The following is a 20,403-nucleotide window of genomic DNA, read 5'->3' as shown; positions in this document are numbered from 1 at the left end:
ATTTATGCATTTCAACATTAATTTTAAAAATTGTGACAGAAATAAGAATGTTTTAGGTGTGGGGGTGAACAAACCATTTTCTTTTCATTTCTACCTTATGTAAGTATTTTATTAAATTAATTTTTCGAAAATACTAACGGTAGATAGATATAAACATTCCAAGTTTGATCAAATGGTTGGGATATTTACAAAATGACTGCTTCGGTACAGATTTAATATGACATTCTCTGTGTAAGAAGATGAATGGGTCTCAATAACTAAGATGCTCCCATAATGATTTAAATCCTGACAATTTGAAAATAAACACAAACTTCTAAAAAGCATTGAAGTGCTATTAACAATATGAAAATAAAATGAAAAAGTTAATTTGCTCCAATGCCTGTTACCAACGTACAATAAAATATATCAATTCAGCAAATGTATGTTGACATTGTTTATTATAGAAGTTTTATTACATGCAGTGTGTACGGGCACCTGCTATGTGGTATACGGGACAATCACTTGTGAGATAAATGTCGTATTATTACATGCAATGTGTACAGGTACCATGGTATGAGATATACAGGACCACAACATGTGTGATACAAGTCTTGTTATTACATGATAGGAAATCAGCTATCTCAGGGTAACCATGGGCTTGTTTCATTGATGTTGACATCACATTGTTTGCATCAAAAGGTATCATTTCAAAAAGAAAAGAAAAGTATTAAATCAGATCTTTTGTAGAAGTCTGGTAGTGTATAGTTTTGTTGGGTTTGCTGGGTTGCTTAGCCAAGAGCAACAATTTTAAATTTACACTAGTGGCATAAAATAAAGACAATACACAGATGGTAAGAAAAGGCAAAGGTGCCACTCATATGATGGTCTGTCAGGAAACAGGAAACCCCCATTTTGGGGGTTTGAGGGGGGTAGGGGTGGTGGTGATAAGTTACAAGGCATAAATAGACATAACCAAGTTATACTACGTGACTACGATAATTCTTTGATTATTGTTGAATGAATAAACTTCTTTGACTTTGGTCGTCTCTCTGTAGAATGTAAGACATCTATAGTGTCACTTGCCCATGGGAACCCTGTGCCACTGATAGCGATACAATACAACAGGATGCTGTTAGTGTTATTCAGGATATACAATGTACTACTGTTGAGTAAATGGGAGATTCACTGTAGAGTTGCATATCTTTATCTTGATGTCCTGAATTGCTGGAACTTTCATTGCATGGCTGTTGCAATCAGCATCTGTGCTGATAGCCAATCAGATTCAAGGCACATTATTTTGACCAATCAAAATTTAGCATGTCTTCCCGACCTTATACTTTAAAGATGAACAGTTCTTACTGGCTACATGTTTTGTAATGAAGATTTGAAATTTTTTTTTAACATACAAAAGTATCAGACAGGTATCAAATACAGACCTACCTATAGGTTATTGAGAGAAAAGCATTGCAATGGCTTCCTATTGGTTACATCTCCTGTCGATCATGACCATGGTGTTATTCCACAGTCGCCCATGCCATGTGACATATGGGGTCAAATGAGGTGAGGGAGATGGGTTTAATGCTGTTTGGAACAGTATTTCAGTAATATCACAAAATGTCAGCTTCATGTGGGTGGATTATCGGAGGTGATTCAGGTCTTACAGTGTTTACCCCTTTGGTGAAACCCACTGGCACAGGTGCTGACAATTCTAGAAACATAATCAGGGCGACCCAAGATTTGAACCCATGATTACAGGTGTCTGGTCCTAAGGGATGCAACTCTGAAGGGATGTCCTGAGCAGGTGCCAGGTACCCACAGAACTCCCCAGAACCATGAATAGTCATGTGATAAATTGTTTATTGAAAATAACAATAAAACTCCATGGTAACACTACAAATTGCTAATTTTTGCATTTCTGTCTGACTATGCCTGCATTCCTTCTGACTTTTATATGTTTGAGTAAAGATAAAGCTTCAACTTCAGTGTATGCATGATCCAATCCTCTTATAAGTCTATCTTAAGAGTTTTTACCTGGTCTCCAGGTAAACAGTACCTAATTAGACATTTTGTACCCAACTCTTCAGACCTACAGCGAGTCCCTGGGAAATAAATTTGGACCCGTCCCCACTTAAGATGACTGAGCTACCCACGATACTGACCTGTGCTTAGAGGATCAGGATGATCGGAAGACGTGAGGGAGTGAGATATAGGGTTACACCAGGATGCTTGGTCAATATAAGGGTATCACATGCACAGCTGGCTATACACTGGTTAAAAGACAATGATAGGGCATCATATAGGGTAAAGGGAGGGTCTACACTGGGCTGTTCACATGACATAGACATAGTTGCGCTGTTTGCTCAGCAACAAGGTAGAATATAGACAGACTTGGTGCTGATACTACACTGTCTTGTGTAGTTGTGAACTTATATATGTTACATTTAAAATGTGATTCGCTTAGGCAATTAACTAAATGCCTAAATATTTCAGTCATTTTACAAACTGACAGAAAGGCTACCTCAGGATCCAGGCAGACCAATAGACATCATCCAGGCACACCAAAACAACATTTTTAACTATTTCCCTGAAGTAAGATCTGGACTATTACCGCAGTCAGCAGCCGAGTCAAGTTGAACATTGTTAGAATACCACGTACTGTAACTTATACCCAGAGGACAGGAGCCTCTAACAGTGATCTCTTTCACAAGTAAAACTGTCTATTTTACCCGTCACTGACTCACATCACAAGGCATTGTGGGACTGTTATTGGCACACTGCCTTTTCATACTAAGGCCTTGTTTGTAAAGTTTAAGTTTGGTTTACAAGCAGTATATGTGGTAGAGATGATCACTGTGGTACAAGGGGGCGGTCGGGTAGCCCAGTGGTTATAGCGTTTGCTCATCACGCCGAAGACCCGGGTTCGATTCCCGACATGGGTACAATGTGTGAAGCCCATTTCTGGTGCCCCCTGCCGTGATTATTGCTGGAATATTGCTAAAAGCGGCGTAAAACCATACTCACTGGTGGTACAAGGCTTGTAAAAATGTCAACCACTTTCAAATATATTTCAAAACTGAAATTCAAAGGCATTTCCTAATCTGCCCTTTACCCATTGTAGATTTTACCTTCTCCTTATAGAGTTCATTTAGACAGTAAGATAGTTGTAACATCTGACTGCGTGTTTGTTTCATGGTCACAGAATTCAGTTTGATTTATTTAACTACATGACTTTGGAAGACAACCATTTTTGTGTGTTGTCCACTGGAATCAGAGCTAACTGGTTAATTAAGAAAAGGGATGAAGAAACATACACATTGCTCAACATTGGATATACATGCTCAGGGAACGGATACAGCATGCAGAAATCAAATCAAGTGTTAGCATTTTCAACTTTACATTTGTGACTTTGCCAAACACTAAATAATTGTAAATTGACCTTGAATATAAAGACAATGTCCAGGACAGGCCTTGTGTTGAAAGACAGAACATAAAACATTATGGAAACAGAATCATTACAATCAATCATATTGCAGCAACACTGTAGCTGCAGAATCTATAAATCTAAACAACCAATCATATTACAGTAATGCTGAAGCTGCAGAAACTCCTAATCTAAACTACCAATCATATTGCAGCAATGCTAAAGCAGCCATAACTATTAAAGCAGCATTTTGCAAAGCCCTAGCAACCAATCAAGCTGAAGCTATGCAAGAAGCATACCAACAACCTATGTTACAATATGCAGCATGTTAAAGCAATAAATAACGAAAGCAAACTCTTGAAAGCATAAAAAAGCAGTGAATCTATATAGTACCCAACAGAGATAAATACAGGCCGAAATGGAGCCATGTTCACAGTCCTAAAAATTTGCGAATACTGAGAATTTATTCACATTCAATTTTTCAAGCATGAGAATAATTTAAAAAATACAGCACTGAAAGTAGCCGGGGGTCTTGGGGACTATGGGACTTATTGTTATATTGTGATGGCATGTATTACAAAAGTGACTCATGACATAACGAAATCTTTGAAATTCGGCAGATCGGCACACAATTCTCATCCCTCCTGAACATTAACCATTAATAATTTCATCAATATTCGCAAATCCCATGATGCAACTTTGAACAAGCGCCTCCAGCCAATCAAACAGTAAAGAAAGCAGAAAGACAAGCAAACTCACTACTGGTGTCGGGCAGAATAACCCTTTCCTTTGTTTCCGCATGATGGAATGTCGACTTATCAAACGTGCTGACTCCATCAAGGAATTGTTGATGATTCTTCTCCTGAGTTAGATCTACAACATCATGCGATTGTCACAGAAACACCGACACAGCTATACTGGGGGCCATGCCATAAGCAAGATAAACTATTTTGAAAAGTGTCTCTGCAATTCTGCAATATTTTTTGTTCAATACAAGGTATTCACAAAGAAATGTAATGTCCCCTGTAGCAAAGGATATTTGATCTTTCAAATGCTTTTTGGTTTGTTCTCCACAGGAATATGAGTATTCGCATCTTTCTCAAGATGAGTAGCTGCTTGATAAGGCAATAACGTTGGCTACATTCAGTCAAGTATGATCTTTCTGGGTATTGACCAACCTTCAAATAAATGAAATGTCCAAACTTAATTTAATGTTATAAGAATAATAACAGATTTCAAAACCATTTTCTTCCCCATTTTCAAATCACAAGGTCAAATCTGCAAAACATGTTTCAAATTTTTCATCAGATTTTTCTCCTTTTATATACAGAAGTTCAAAAGCCAATAGAAAGACCGAAATATGTTGCAAAATGGATGATTAGAGGTCATTCCAAGAGTTTAAAGATCAGTGATTTTGCTGGAGACAAATCGCATTAGGATATTTACATGATTTTATCAAATTTTGATATGACATTTTTCTACCGGTATATCAATACCAAATTGGAATACAAAAATTGAGGAATCTTTCGAATATGATCAGTCAGTTTCCAAGAAAATGAACAAATCTAAAACCCTAAAGTGTCATCAAATTCTAAAGTTTGTGGAATAATGATAGCAGATTCATATTGAACAATATGCAAATACAGGCATATAGTACAGTGGAGTAACCATGAAAAGCAGTTGAATGATCTACTAAAGCTTAAGCTGAAATATTCAAGAAAATCATACACAACTCAAAAGCTCAACATTTGTGTCCATACAATCACAAGATGGTTCACACATGTACAGTCACACGTCATGCCAATTCCTGACTGTCTGTAAACCACACAACATTATTCTTGAATAGTACTACTTAATCGGTTGAGGTAGACTAACATCTAGTCTCTGTATCGTACAGAAAAAAAAGTTGTTCAGTTATCTTAATAAAAATATAATAAAAGGGAGCCCAGTGACACTCTTCATTTTCAGAAGTAATCTAGACTTGCCAAACATTATAGACTTGCATAGGCTGTATTTGATATATATTTGTATCAGGGTCTGTAAGACAGGTAAATTGAGGTCCATTCTGTCCACGAATCATATGACAATATCATTTTTTCATGCTCGATATATAGGGGGCCATTTCAAACTGCAATTTTAATCAAGACTGGTGTTAATGTTAAATATTAGTCTAGTGCCTTTGCTGCCCAGGATCGAGCATCCAGGGCACTGGGATGGCTGCTTATTTATTAAAATAGGTAAACATTATGTTGTGCCAGCATCTTGCTTTGTTCCATTTATGAACTTCAATTCATACTTTAATTTATCAGATTGCTTCTGAATTAAAAATTTAGAATTATACAATATATCGTTATATGCATTGAAATACGTTCTAGTACATTGCAAAATATTATTGTGATACACTTTAAACCTCCATTACCCATCCCTAGCACTCCATCAGTAGGGTGGTAAACAATGACCTTGACACAAGGGTAATCATCACAATAGGGAATTTCTGTACAGGGAAAAACTTTGTAATGTGGGAAACTTCACTTTGAATTAACCCTTCCATTCACCATCATTAAGAAGATAGAAAGTATTTCCTTGAAAACCAATAATAGACATGTGATCTTGCAATGCAACGGTTGCAGAGTGCAGTGTTTGCTGTTCTCTCTTGCACCTCAAAGGCAGAGGTACCTATTGGAGCTATAGTTTCACTACTGTGATAGTATTGCTATATTACCCAACACTATTGTAATAGTAATGCGATAATGGCCAAGTAGTGTAATATAACTAATGTTATATTTGGGATAACACTTTCTTAGTAAAGTACAGATTCTAGTACTTTTTTGGGGTTGAGTCCTGTCCGGGATTCGAACCCACACCTGCCAGGGTGAGGCACCTAATCGCCAGCACACAAAGTCAGTGTAATAGTATTGCGATAGAAGTAAACCAAGGCTTGATAATTATATTAATCAACATAAATGAATAAACTATTGCCGACAATGTCAGCCTTTAGAAAATTAACAAAGGGGGCTTATCAAAACCACACACGGGTTGAATTTGTTGTCCGAGATCAAAAGGTAGAGAATAAACTTAGTTCAAATGGCATTTATCAGACCTCCAGATAAGCTGCGTATCTGCGTGAAATACGCATCAGAAATGCAGAAATACACAGTAAAATATAATCCAAGCGTATCAAATACGCAACGAACATTACAGATACGCTACAAAAATAAAACTTGTGCGTATCATCAAAATATTGTGAAGTAACCCTGCGTATTCGATTAGCAAATCAGCAACTTATTTTGAAATTATAAAGGGGCATTCCGTCAACCTTGCCAAACTCCACGATGACAGTTACATCATGATCATTTGCCATCACACTTTTTTGTGGAAGTATCGTGGTATTTTTGAGTCCTATAAAGCTCTCGAACCCACACGACACCAGTTTACAGGGACTAGATGAATAGTGTTTTTAAATATTTAACTTAAATACCCACATGTGTAAAAACTAGTGGGTAACAGAAATTTGAATACGCAGGTAGAATTACTGATACCCAATGATTTTAAAATGTATGGGTAAAATACCCACAACACCAAAAGCTTATCTGGAGCTCTGATTTATAAACTAAAAACATGTCAATAATAGTACCTAGGCAATAATATGACCCCTTCTACACTGCTATTTTCTGTGAAGAAGTCTGTGATGTACACCAGCAAATTTCTGTGCTTAGTGCTGGTGCTTATAAAGATTAGTAAAAGCTTGGTGTAGAAGTTGTTCAAGGGGCGTTTATTGGAGCAAAGTGCTTAAACAGTATCCTAACAAAGCTGACTTCATACATTCTTCACTGACATGATTTCCTCATCATAGAACATCTGTATTGATATCTGTAGGGGAATATATATCCAACATGGGGATACAATATTTATACCAAGAAGCCATGTGTGTGAAATATTGACTTTTGGCAGGGTCTTTAAGATTTCTGATATTTCACCTACTTTTTGTTAATATTTCCTGCTTCCATCAAGGAAACTATGACAACAGCACCTGGCAACTATTAACATTAATTGATATGTATCAAATGTTGTAAAGGCAGAAATAGAATGTGATTTGAATAGCATGTCCTGAATAAATGTCAGCAAAGTAGTTTCTATCATAAGTAAATATTGTTTAGGCCAAAAAGTTTACTTGTGTTTCAGGTTATCCAACCGATCCATTGTTTCACTTGCAACCGAAATATATTTATCACAGCTGAAGCAGCAATAAAGAAACCCATACTGGAATAAACTTTGATGTTTCTGCATCTTATTGCTGTAGCCATTTTCACATAAGTGAGTGAGTGAGGTTTTACGCCGCTTTTAGCAATATTCCAGCAACATCACGGCGGGGGACACCAGAAATGGGCTTCACATATTGTACCCATTTCGGGAATCGAACCCGGGTCTTCAGCGTGACGAGCTAACGCTTTAACCACCAAGCTACCTGATCGCCCCCATTTTCACATAACAAAACACACTAACATAATCGCCAAACAAACCTTTTTTTATTTTTTTTTATAAAACAAGAACTACCTACCGACCCATAGGGGTGTCATGATATTAGTACCTCATGATACGATACGTATCTCTATTTTGAGGTCAAGATACGATACGTATCTCGATACAGCAATATGCGTAAATTTAGAAGCAAACTTTCTATTTACATATCTCATTCACAATTATGTGTTCTAACCACTATGAGTAAATTATTTTGTAAAATAATAATCCTTAGAAAAGGTTGATTCTGTTTATTTAAACAAGTGTCAGACACTAACAAGTTTTCGTAGGTGTCAAATTCAGAAAATATGATAACATTTCGATTCGAATAGAAAAATCAATCCATAAGCGAACAAATGGATACTGATTTCAATACAATTTTGTATCAATATATATTTACATGTATCTCATATGGTATCTTGAGAATTATCTACCGATGCATCAGTACAATCGGTGAATCGTGACATCCCTACCGACCCATATCTGTTCCTGAAACATATCTACTATTGTTTTGGGCATAATGAGTGATATGGCTTGACTACTGGGAACAGGCTTATGTACAAAATCAACCAGTTACAAAAATAAGACTAAAGACAGAGTGACCTCTTCAATTTCAATCACTTCGATACAGATGGTTCAGTATTTATCAAGAAGGAAACTTCAGGATGTCAAGTGTCACCTGAAGATAGGATAATCACACAATATACATTGCTAGTCACACAGATATATCATATTTCCTAACCACAACCGGAGGAAGCCTGTGCATGAGGATCTGATTGAGTATCAGAAACTGGAGTGGTTGAGTACAGATAATATATTTCTTCCTGCTGAATGTCTTCCTCGATAACGCTCAAAGGGACATGTATTTACCATCTGGCTTCAACTTTGAACAAGTAAACACGACTTACAAAGTTATCCATACACAAGCACCAATTATTCCTACTTGAGTAATCTTAAACAGATAGCATCAGCTAACCTGTACAAACATTGTTTGTATTCATTACATTATAATTTTTATTTTGTCTACAACTTAAAGGAGAGTTGATAAGAACTTTTTATGTAATGGATTTATCACGCATTCATGCTTTGTATCGTGGTTTTTAACTAGTACAAATATTTCTTTATATTCATTGATTATATCATCTACATCTCAAAGGACAGTTTGATAATAACCTTTTATGTTGAGGATTTATCAAGCATTCATACTTGCAGTTCAAGGGAAGGTAGATTTAAGCTATAGATAATGTCAGTACCTGCCAGATGAAATGAAGGGACATGCACAAAAGTAAACCATGCACAAAACAGACAAATCTGAAAATGTTCGCTGAAAGAAGTTAGTTGTAGACTATTCTGCAGACCTACCTTCCATGGATGGGAGAGGGTTTTTCTCGCTTGTGTCCACATGCTTCAGTTTGTGGTCTGCCTTGATGGCGCCCAAGATGGAAGGGTCAACTTTCTGTTCAGTGGTGGCCATTTTGAATTATCGAGATGCTGGTTAAATCTGAAACAAAAGAGATGTCATGTCATCAAAAATATTAGAGGAGCGTTTTTTTGTTGTTGTTGTTTAAAGCTGCACTCAGCATTACTCCAGTATATGACGGCGGTCTTTAAATAATAGAGTCTGGACCATGCAATCCAGTGATTGACATCATGAGCATGATCAACGCAATTGGGACACGATGACATGCATCAACCAAGTCAGCAAGTCTGACCACCCGATCCTGTTAGTCGCCTTTACGTATGAGGTGAGGTGAAATGGGGTTTAACATCGTATCCAAGATTATTGCACTTATATAGCGACGTGCATGTACGTGTGTGTGTTTGTGTGGCTGCTTGTACTAGTCCGGACTGATGCCGATTTATAGTGCTAGCTCATTGAGATACCATGCCGCAGTTTAACATGAATACCCCACTAAGACACAGTATACTGACTCCGAGCTGACCAGTCCTTGTTTTAGCCCCTTAATGCCGAGCGCCAGACAGGGTAACAACAAGTACCATCTTTTAACATCTTTTGGTATGACGCGGCCGGGGATCAAACCCCGGACCTTCCGCTCTACCACTAGCCGATGGAGGCGATCCCTTTACGTATGAGATCTTATACCATCATCAGTAGGATCATACAGCTCCGTGCAGTCAGGCCCATGGACTGAAGAATAGAAACCGTTGTAAACACTGATCAACAATGTGTCGGAGGTGTCGTCATAAGGGGTCGTCCATACACACAACTGCCACAACTATTCAATCTACAATATGTTGTTCTTGGAAAAAGATTGGTTTCAGAACAACTCTGACGAGAATCCAGAGAAATTGGGCAATGGATAAAGGTACCCCACGAATGAACAGACAACAGAAATTATTTCAGCCAGAAATGACTGCCAGTGAAAAAATAGATTCTGCATTACAGACTTTAAAGGGGTAGACATGATGAGTCATATCCAACCAGACAGCATCTCAGTCCGGACTAGTCATAACATGTTAGAGGTGTGTGACATAACTGGTATATCACAACAGGTCCGTCAGCAATACACATATCACAATACAAGCCTTGCATATCGATATACTCTTACTAAGTCACAGAAGAATTAACACATACAATGTAACTACGATACGTACTAATAATATCTGAAATCTTGAGGAATTTGGATGGACTGGGTTCTTATCTAAGCCATGTAAACAGCACATACTTCACATTGTTTCTATTAACATTCCATACTGATGATGTAAATGGTAATCTCATTCATCCATCCATCTCGCAATCTCAAGTCTGGATTATTGAATGAAGAAGTACCATTTGAACAGTAGAAATGTACATAAATTGAGTCCCAAACGTGTTGCAGTATGTATCGCAATATAGCTCTCCGAATTGCGATATATTGCAATGCGATTTATGAGGCAATACGCCCACCCTAACACATATAATAACCAAATTAGGAGAAACAACTAGTCCTTCCATATTCTCACTTGTCTCTGACTTGTGGACTAGTGAGAGTAACTAACCCTGACAGCTCCAACATATACAACTACACTGCTGCCATACTTGCCCACAGTGATCTATCCCTAGTTTCAGAGGAAGAAAGAGTGAGTCAGGGTGTATCCTATTACACATTTAGCAATATTCCAGCAACATCATGGCAGGGACACCAGAAATATCCTTACACACTGCAACATGTGGGGAATCAAAACCAGGTCTTCAGCATATTGAGTGAATGCTGTAACCACTGGACTACCCCACCGCCCAGAGGTAAAAAGAAATCTTATTTCCAAAGTTTCCTTCAGTGATGATTATTCAAATGATGAGAAAACAGTCAAGACAAGACATACGAACGTCATATACCCGAGTTGCTTCACCTAGCGTCGACTGCGATCAGAGCTGTGACACCTGCTGCAAGCCATATATAGAATGCTATGGTTCACTGAACACAGAGTATTTACAGTCCTGCTTCCATCAGCAGGAGATATAACATAGTCACATGAATCATCTATATTTATATTCACAGAAGACAAATTCAAAAACACCTGCACACAAATACATGCTTCTTGTGTCTGACATCAGCAGAAGTCATGTGTTGAACCAACATACAACAACTCAATTTGTCAACGTATCTATTACAGGTCAACATTTTGGTTTGGATGATCAAGGTTCTACACAACCACTTGTCCTAGACAATGAATATCTGGATCAGCCCGAGACAACCAATTTGTGCTGAGGACAAGCAAAAAATCCAATGATGGCAGTCCTCATTGACTAGTAGGATTTGACATGTTTGAGGGCATTCATTTTGAATCAGTTCTCAATGTTTTCAATTCTGCTACAAATTGGAACTGAATAACTCTGACAGCAAATGTAGATATAGTGAACATAAAGTTTACACTTGTCCCCTGAACCTGAATTTCTAAGGTGAGGTGAAGTGAAATTGGGTTTAACATTGCGTTCAAGATTATTGCACTTATATAGTGATGTGCATGTACGTGTGTGTCTGTGTGTGTGGCTGCTTGTACTACCGGTAGTCCAGACTGATGCCGATTTTATAGTGCTAGCTCACTGAGAAACCATGCTAATGTCTTTTGGTATGAAACGGCCAGGGATCAAACCCCGGACCTTCTGCTGTCCGAGTAGACGCTCTTCCACCAGACCACAGAAGCCGTCATCAAATTTCTAAGGCTGTGGATGGGCTAGTTTCTTATAATTTTAATTAGATGTACATGGTTCTAAGTTGTCAAATTGACCTTTTGTAGTGGGTGCAGGAGTGAGTGCCTTAGAGATTTATGCTGCTATCAATGGGATTCAGTCATATCTCTGCATGTCAGAATAAAATAGGAGGAATCTGGGATTCAGCGTTAGAAATTGGCACTAGTCCTGTAGTCCTTGCCAAACTGCCCAATAGTTAAGGTATCATAAGGACTAGCAAAAATATGCCCTTTTTAAGGGTTTTGCTATATGTTATCATTATAAGGACTAGTGGTCTAAAACTGTTAGTTTCTAACGCTGGGATTTAAGCCCATATTCAGCAGATCCTGGCATGGTTAAGGGATGCAACTCCATACAATGAATTGTGACACCTTAGACCCCTTGGTCACTTGTCATATTTCCAGGAGTGCTGACATTGTGACCCCTTTCCTGTAATAAGTCAATATAAAAGAATATGTCTGACTTCTGTCTTTGTGCTAAGTGTAACTCTATACTTCATATATCTGACTTACGACAGTCTTCGTGCGAAGGGCAATTCCCATACTTTAAAATATCTTATTTCCAACAGTCATAGTACGAAGTGAAACTCCGATACTTTAATATATACCTCACTTATGACAGTCTTCATGTTAAGAAAGCTTTGTGGAACCTGGCCCTGGCTAACAAGCATGCCATTGTATGCTAACAGCCAAGGCCTTCCACAATAATGACATAACTTACAATAACCCAGTGCAACAACTGCTCACTTTGTAAGCAAGACCTGGCTTATCACTGCTTGAACAGTATCTCAGTCATATCACATATCAGCTTAACATAGTAGGAAAACTCAGATGGAGGAAGGTCACACATGCCTACCACTTTGGTGAAACTCACAAGCATGGGTATGGTTCTAACAAACCATGAAGCATCGTAATTGGGATTAGAACCCGGACCAACAGATTCTAATAGCTAAATGACACAATTTCTTTTATGGCCAAAGTAAAATCAATTTGGTGACATGACTTTTCTATCGGCCTTACTCAACAAATTGTCTCCCAAACACTTCGATGTATTATTTCCTGTTGTTGACTCAACAAGCCAAGGAAATATTTCAGCAGACACGTACGATTCTGTAGGTCACAAGCCCATGATTACCAGGTTCAGGAAATAAACAATCCTTTTTATTCAATCTATTGTTTAACAAATACCTGGTGTTGTTAGAATGTGTGTTCGTGATTCACGCAAACCGACAACTGTGGTATTCTAAGCACAGTCACAATTGAATATCACCAATTCAGGTGCTGAGCAATGGCTAGTTACACGCTATATTTAGGAGTCAATTTACCTGCACCACAGCAAACTCAAACAGATTGCCAGGATTTTACTCAATGATATTTGAAACGACAATCACATGAAAAATAAATAATTACTGTGATTTAATGTTATGTTCAATATTATTTCACTCATAGAGCGATGTGCTTGCACATGTGTGGCCGCTTGTACTGGTCCGGACTTTTGCCAGTTTAATGGTGCTTGCCACACTTTGACCTGAGTCGGTGCATGAGTGAGTATGTGTTTAAGTGAGTGAGTGAGTGAGTGAGTGAGTGAGTGAGTTGGATCTTGCAGCACTTTGTACAGAATTTCAGTCATATCACATTATATCAGCCTTACTTACGCAAACCAAGAAACAAAAAACACAAAGCATATGCATAATTTGAAATTAGGTCTTCTGGGGAACTATGAAATACAACCAAATACTACCCATTCCTTATAAAATTTCAAAAGAAAAGTAATACGAAACAAGTTGTGCTGATCGTGGTTATCAACCAACCAATTCGAAGACCAGCAAGAGACATGAAACTGCTGACATTTAATTAATGTAAGGGGGAGTTTGAAACCCGTGAGCAGCAAGCTGTGAAGGATGAGTAACCACTGACCCTCCTCGTCAGAGGATGGATGGTGACCCCGAATCCATCATCCTCTAAATCCCTGGGCTATGCTGACTATGGCACAGCATGGTTCAGCTCCTGCCAGACGGACTTACAAAGTCAAAAGTAGGTTATCCCTGGGGGGAACTGGGGGTAATCTCATGTAGCAAGTTGCTGTCACGAACCCTATGACACGACCCCCACCCACACACCACTACAGATGTCAACACTCCGGCTCAAACATGAACATTTATATCACACCCTGTCTGGGTATTGCCCTACCTTGAAGACAAACTGTTGCAGTGTGACTCACTCACAACCAACAGGAAACTTATATCATATTGAGAGAGTCAAGTTTTATGTTGGACATAAATGGGATCGCTTGCCATTTCCTAATCTAGGGATCCATTATGTTCAGATTAGGATAATATATTAATCAATAATTATTTTAATTAATTATTCTCTTTCATGTTAATGTAAACTGTTCCCAAGAAGAACTTCCTTGATTTATTACTGGAGAATTTAAAGAGAATTGATGACATCCTGCTGAACTTTATTCTAAAAAGCTTATTTTACCCACAACATTTGGGTTAGATATGCACTGACATGCTAATAATTATTTCTATGAAAATATTGCTGACAGTTAATTGAATTTATGTATTAAAAATAATCCTACTTTCAGTCTGGAACAGAATCATTGACTTTTTTTAATTTGTAATATTTTAAAAACGGAAATAGAAAATCACAACTTTTCACACACAAAAAAGCACAATTTAATAAGAGACTTTTCCATAAACAAGAATAAAATTATGTCTTGCCTAAGGATAAAACTTGGGTTTAGAACGGCTGTATCAGCTATCATGTAAACCGTGTACTATGGCCACAGTCTGTATTGTCAGTTACAACAGGTGTATGATGATATATGTTACAGGTAACACCTCGCTTGTACAGCACATTATCAAAGCTGCTTCCTAATCAGCATAAAACTGAATCTATAGATGTAGAACACAAAGCAGAAAAGCACAATCGATCATGGGTCACGTTTTAAAATTCCTATTAGGAACAAATTACAAAATTTTAAAGGATGTAAAATTGTAAACACAAAAGAAGCACAAAATGAAAATCATAGAGCAAATAAATCAATAAACCATTTAGTTCACAAATAATCATGAACTAGTAAGAATAGAACATAATCACCCTCATTGTAGAGCAAATAAATCAATAAACTATTTAGTTCACAAATAAACATGAACTAATAAGAATAGAACATAATCACCCTTATTGTAGAGCTAATAAATCAATAAACTATTTAGTTCACAAATAATCATGAACTAATAAGAATAGAACATAATCACCCTTATTGTAGAGCTAATAAATCAATAAACTATTTAGTTCACAAATAATCATGAACTAATAAGAATAGAACATAATCACCCATATTGTAGAGCAAATAAATCAATTAACTATTTAGTTCACAAATAAACATGAACTAACCACCAAAGAGCTAAGAATATGTAAACATGAATCGTAACAACTTTAATGCTTGCAATGCTTCAGGGAAATGCATTGCCTTTTCAGTATGTACTGAACATGACAGGCCCAGCAGTAGCCCTGAAACGTTACACAAGTTAACTGAAAAAGTGACAAAAACAACAAACTAAAATAACATAAAACTAAAAAATTAACTTCCTAATTCTAAATTTATCAAAAGACCTGATTCCATATCTACAACAGTTAAAAGTGACAGCCTACCAAGCTCTCCGTCCGTGTGTGAGACCGTGTGTGAGACTGTGTGAGACTGTGACACTGAGTGTTGTGGAGCCTGTTCAAGCCTGGCTGTGTGGCTCTCTCCAACTGGGAAGTGAGTCTCCCTACCTTTAACCTGCTCTCTCCAAACAATGACTGATTATGTCACCGCAGTGAGTCAGGGAATATGTACACAGGGAAACCGGATTATGATAAGTCTACATCTGATACTTACATCATTAGTCAATGTGCGTTAACAAGTGTGTCGGACAGTCACATATTTAGGAGATTTTTTTTTTTAATTAAATGGAATTTAATTTAACTTATTATCATCCTCATAACCTACTTCTAAATGCAGGTTTGACTTGAGCCTGTTTCCGTGTTTGTGTCTTTTAAAAAATGGGTAAATGTAGGGCAGCTGTGAGTCGCTTCCCTTTGGCATGCCAGAAACCTATGATCGCAGGTTCAAATCCCAGATTCACCCTGACTGTACTTCTAGGTTTGTCAGCACCATACCCATGCTCTTGGGTTTCAACAAAATGGTAAAGATCTCACATCTGCATTATTTCGGACTTTGATCCAAGCTGAAATACTGTTCAAAGCAGCATAAAATCCAGTTCACTCACTCACTCACTCACTCAAAATGCAGACGTGTTAACCGCCTGGGTCATGCAGGGTAATGACAATGATGCTAATAACAAAGATCATTCTTTGAGTGAGTGAGTGAGTGAGTGAGTGAGTGAGTGAAAATAGCTTAATTCTATTTAAACAATATCACAGCAAGGTCACCCAAGACTGGGCTTCACAATTGTTAAATGATATCAAACATTTTCTAGGCTTCTCATAAAATATCTGAGTAATTTCATGAAACAATGTACAACTGTACTTTTAAAATTACTCATCACATAATATCACGTCAACATCATGCTTGTTAAATTATACCAACTCAGGAACAGCTTGCATCCAGTCATTGTCTTACATTTCAAGTTAAAGCATGACCACCAAAAGATGTATAAATAAAAAAACAGCTTCAACATCGCAACCAACTCAAATTCACACAAATTAAGTTTCATAGAAAACATTTTTGTCCCAAGTAGGACATGGGTGTTCTAGAAGTTCTGGAAAGTTTTTGATCATTATGGAGCTTTGTGGAAAATTCTGGCCAGATCATATTGTATTGCCCGCCTTATTTGGTTAGATGTTTAGCCTGGTTGTGAGTGAGTGAGTGAGTGAGTGAGTGAGTGAGTGAGTGAGTGAGCAAGGGAGTGAGGTTTAATGCCGCTTCTAGGAGATAACATATACCCCCTCCTGTTTGGAGCAAGTCGGAAATGGAGTTTGGCAACTAATACCCCACTTTTGGTTCATTGCCATTGGATACCTTCAGTTCAGTAAAGAAAAAAAAAATCCTGTTCAGTATTTTTCAATATCCCAAATCATCAGAAGGACCCAGTTCACCATGAGACTGATCTGTATAGCAAGTTTCATCCTGAAATATTCAATGGTTTTGGAGTTCTACTCAAGAAACAAGCACTATCCTCATTCAGTATGTCGTCAATGAAAGCACACCCAAATTTCTTTTGAAAAAATCCCAAATCATCAAAAGGCACCAGTTCAACACTAGACAGTTCTGTATAGCAAGTTTCATCTAGAAATATTTAGTTTTGGAGTTCCGTTCAGGAAACGAGCACAACTTTATTTCCTACTTGTCATTATGAATAAAAATAAAAATAAAAATACCAAATCAAAAGGAAACAGTTCACCACTCAACTGTTATGTAAAGCAAGTTTTAACCAGAAATATTCAACGGTTTAGGAGTTCTGCTACGGAACCAGAAATGAATGGATGGACAGACAGACATGCTGATTACCATACGCCCCCATTGATCAAAACAGGGGGTAATAAAGACAATATTTTGTTAACTTATATCGCAGGACATGAGTGCCTTGATTAGTAGATGTTTTGCTATGGGGGCAGGTAGTTCCACACATTGGGAGGTAGGTGCTTTGATATTGCCAATTTTTAAAATCATCTTTTTTTTAGCAAAGATAATATTGATTTACCCATTGTGCACAACTGTTTGTCATTTCATTAATGACTTGCATGATAAACAGGTGTGACATAAACAGCTGTGGATCACAGCTACACTACATCTGTATCAACATACACCACCTACATTTGCAGTGTTCTGATCGACAATCTGGACCCGTGAAGATTCGAGGGTAAAATAGGTCTTCAGCAACCATGCTTGCCGTAAAAGGTGACTATGTTTGTCGTAAAAGGCGACTTATGGGATCGGGTGATCAGGCTCGCTGACTTGGTTGATGCAAGCCATCGATCCCAATTGAGGGATTGATGCTCATGATATCAATCACTGGATTGTCTGGTCCAGACTCGATTATTTACAGACCGCCGTCATATAGCTGGAATATTGCTGAGTGCGGCATTAAACAACAAACCAAGCAAGCAAGGCATCAACAATCTGAACTATGGAAGACGGGAACCACAGTATGCCTTAATTGTTTGTAGGTTTAATCCAGGCTGTAATATTCCAGCCTGTAAATAATCAAGTTCGGGCCAGGCAATCCAGTGACTAATACTGTGATTAACAGGGATGGAAATTAAGGAAGTTCTGCTTGCCTGAATAGTTATAAAATATTGCAACAACCCCAAACGGATGTACTTGCCCTCAGGATACCATTAACATTGACAAAGCTGGTCAGTGGTAGCGGACTAGAGCTAACTTTCATCCTGGATCACCATCCCACATCATCAGATATGATGACACCCAATCAGCCATGTCACAGCTTGACAACCGGTTGCCGTTTACAAAGCGATCTTGGCGCTTAGGTGATCGTAACTCCCATACCTTAACATAGACTTACGACAGTCGTAGCGCTAAGGTTGTGTTGTACAACGGCACCCTGATCCCCAAGCTTGCCTCTCATACCCCGAATGATGTACAGGTGATGCAAGTCCTCTTCTATGCACTCAGGCTTGTGCAAGCAAATCCAAAGTCCATTTAAGCTCCTTCATGCTTTTCTTTTTTTATCCTGTTCTAATCCAGATATTCTACCTACCATACACATTTTGGATTCCAGGTAAGAGAAAACACCCAATAATCCATGCTTGTCACTCAAATTAGGAACCTGTGGTACTATTGTGTGCCCTGGCTATATGCCATTTCAATTCATTTTCAATATGCCAATTTGGTTGATTTGGTTCGGGGTTTGATTGTCTAATGCCACTCTCAGCAATATTCCTGCCATATGATGGCAGCCTGGTAATAATCAAGTCTGGACCAGACATACCAGTGATTGATATTATGAAAAAGAGTCACCAGAAAATGACGAATCCCTCCCGGCCCCTACGAATTTGAATGAACAAATCATCTGGCTGTTACGTTAAGCCCAGCTTGATGAGAGAATTTCTATCTAATCTGTCTGTCTCATACATGAGAAGTCACTGAGCTATCAAAACAATAGCATGGAATTGGGATTTGGAGAACTTTGTAGTTCTATGTCAGGTACACACCAATATGAACAGAGTCAAAGTCAATCTTGTGCTATGGAAAGGGAAAAAATAAAAATTCTAAAAATCTATGAATAGCAAAAGCTACACTTCAGGATCTGCCAATTTCAGTTAAAATTTTGAACAGTTTTCGAGTTTTACGGACGGACGGATGGATGGACAGTCCCCAAGATGAAGAACATTATTTGTAGTAAATATATTGATCGAGGCACTCCCTATTTAATACTCTTTCTTCCAAAAATAATTATTTTAAAAGTCTTAACATCACAGAAAAATTAGCCTACTTTTTTAAAATAATAAACCAGGTAACATAGAAACAGATACCAGGTCACCATTAGACTGATCTATATAAAAAAAAGTTTCAACAAAAAATATTTAACGGTTTTGGAGTTCTACTTATAGATAATCCTAGGTCAAAACATAATATTTTTTGTTGGCACATTGTTATTGCTATCCTGAGTTATTATGTATCTGTTTATATAGTTTATATAATACTGTCACTGTTTCTACAAGGAATGTTTGTGCAATAAAATATCTTGTATCTTGTACTGACAAGGTTCAGAGACATTTCTTGTCAACAAAATATATTTGTACTCTGATCTGTGTGTTTTTACCATCACTAATCGCAGATTACAGGAAACACCCCCTTATTATAATAACCTTGAACAATTACAAGGTCAGAGGTCATAGGATATGTTGATTGTGAAGAGATGGTATAACCTTGTCTCCTTCACATTGCTAGGGATGGTGTCAAAAGTTCAGATGTTATTAATGTACTGTAAACATTGCATACATATATTTACATGCCTTGGAAAGAAATAACAAAAGATTTTAATTTTCTTATTTTGAGAGGTATTTTAACATGCAAACATAATGCAATAATGTAAAAGCATTGATGCCTCTTCATTGGTCTTGTTATCAGTGAAAGAATAGTAACACTATAACATGTATAAAACTTTTACAAACCTGTAGAGGTTATGAATTCTCTGATGAAATCCTCCTTGGGGCACTTATTGCATTTTCCTTGCTCAAGAAAATCTACATGACATAGTTGTAACCATTTTCCCTAATAAAAAATGTTACCACACAAAAAACTTCGTTTTTGTATGATA

General features: G+C 37.5%; 1 protein-coding gene across 6 annotated transcripts in view; it reads right to left on the bottom strand.

Moving 5' to 3' along the window:
* The window catches only part of LOC139450759 (thymosin beta-like), a 69,105-nt gene that overhangs the window by 12,439 nt on the left and 36,263 nt on the right, over window positions 1-20,403 (bottom strand). For 3 of the 6 annotated variants that reach the window (XM_071232580.1, XM_071232584.1, XM_071232582.1), the window contains exons 2-3: window positions 9,281-9,419; window positions 4,160-4,273 (exon numbers count right to left, since the gene is read on the bottom strand). In XM_071232580.1, the coding sequence (XP_071088681.1) occupies window positions 4,160-4,273; window positions 9,281-9,392 (226 nt within the window). In that variant the 5' untranslated portion in view covers window positions 9,393-9,419. Of the gene's footprint in view, window positions 1-4,159; window positions 4,274-9,280; window positions 9,420-11,255; window positions 11,311-15,769; window positions 15,878-20,403 lie in introns of those variants that run through there. The other 3 variants (XM_071232581.1, XM_071232583.1, XM_071232585.1) reach the window with 3 other exon arrangements.

Source organism: Haliotis cracherodii, unplaced genomic scaffold, assembly GCF_022045235.1.
Source record: "Haliotis cracherodii isolate W230 unplaced genomic scaffold, xgHalCrac1.p SCAF_8, whole genome shotgun sequence".
In the NCBI taxonomy this organism is placed as follows: domain Eukaryota; kingdom Metazoa; phylum Mollusca; class Gastropoda; order Lepetellida; family Haliotidae; genus Haliotis; species Haliotis cracherodii.
The sequence above is the reverse complement of the archived record's forward strand: the minus strand, read 5'-3'. Positions and strand labels throughout refer to the sequence as shown.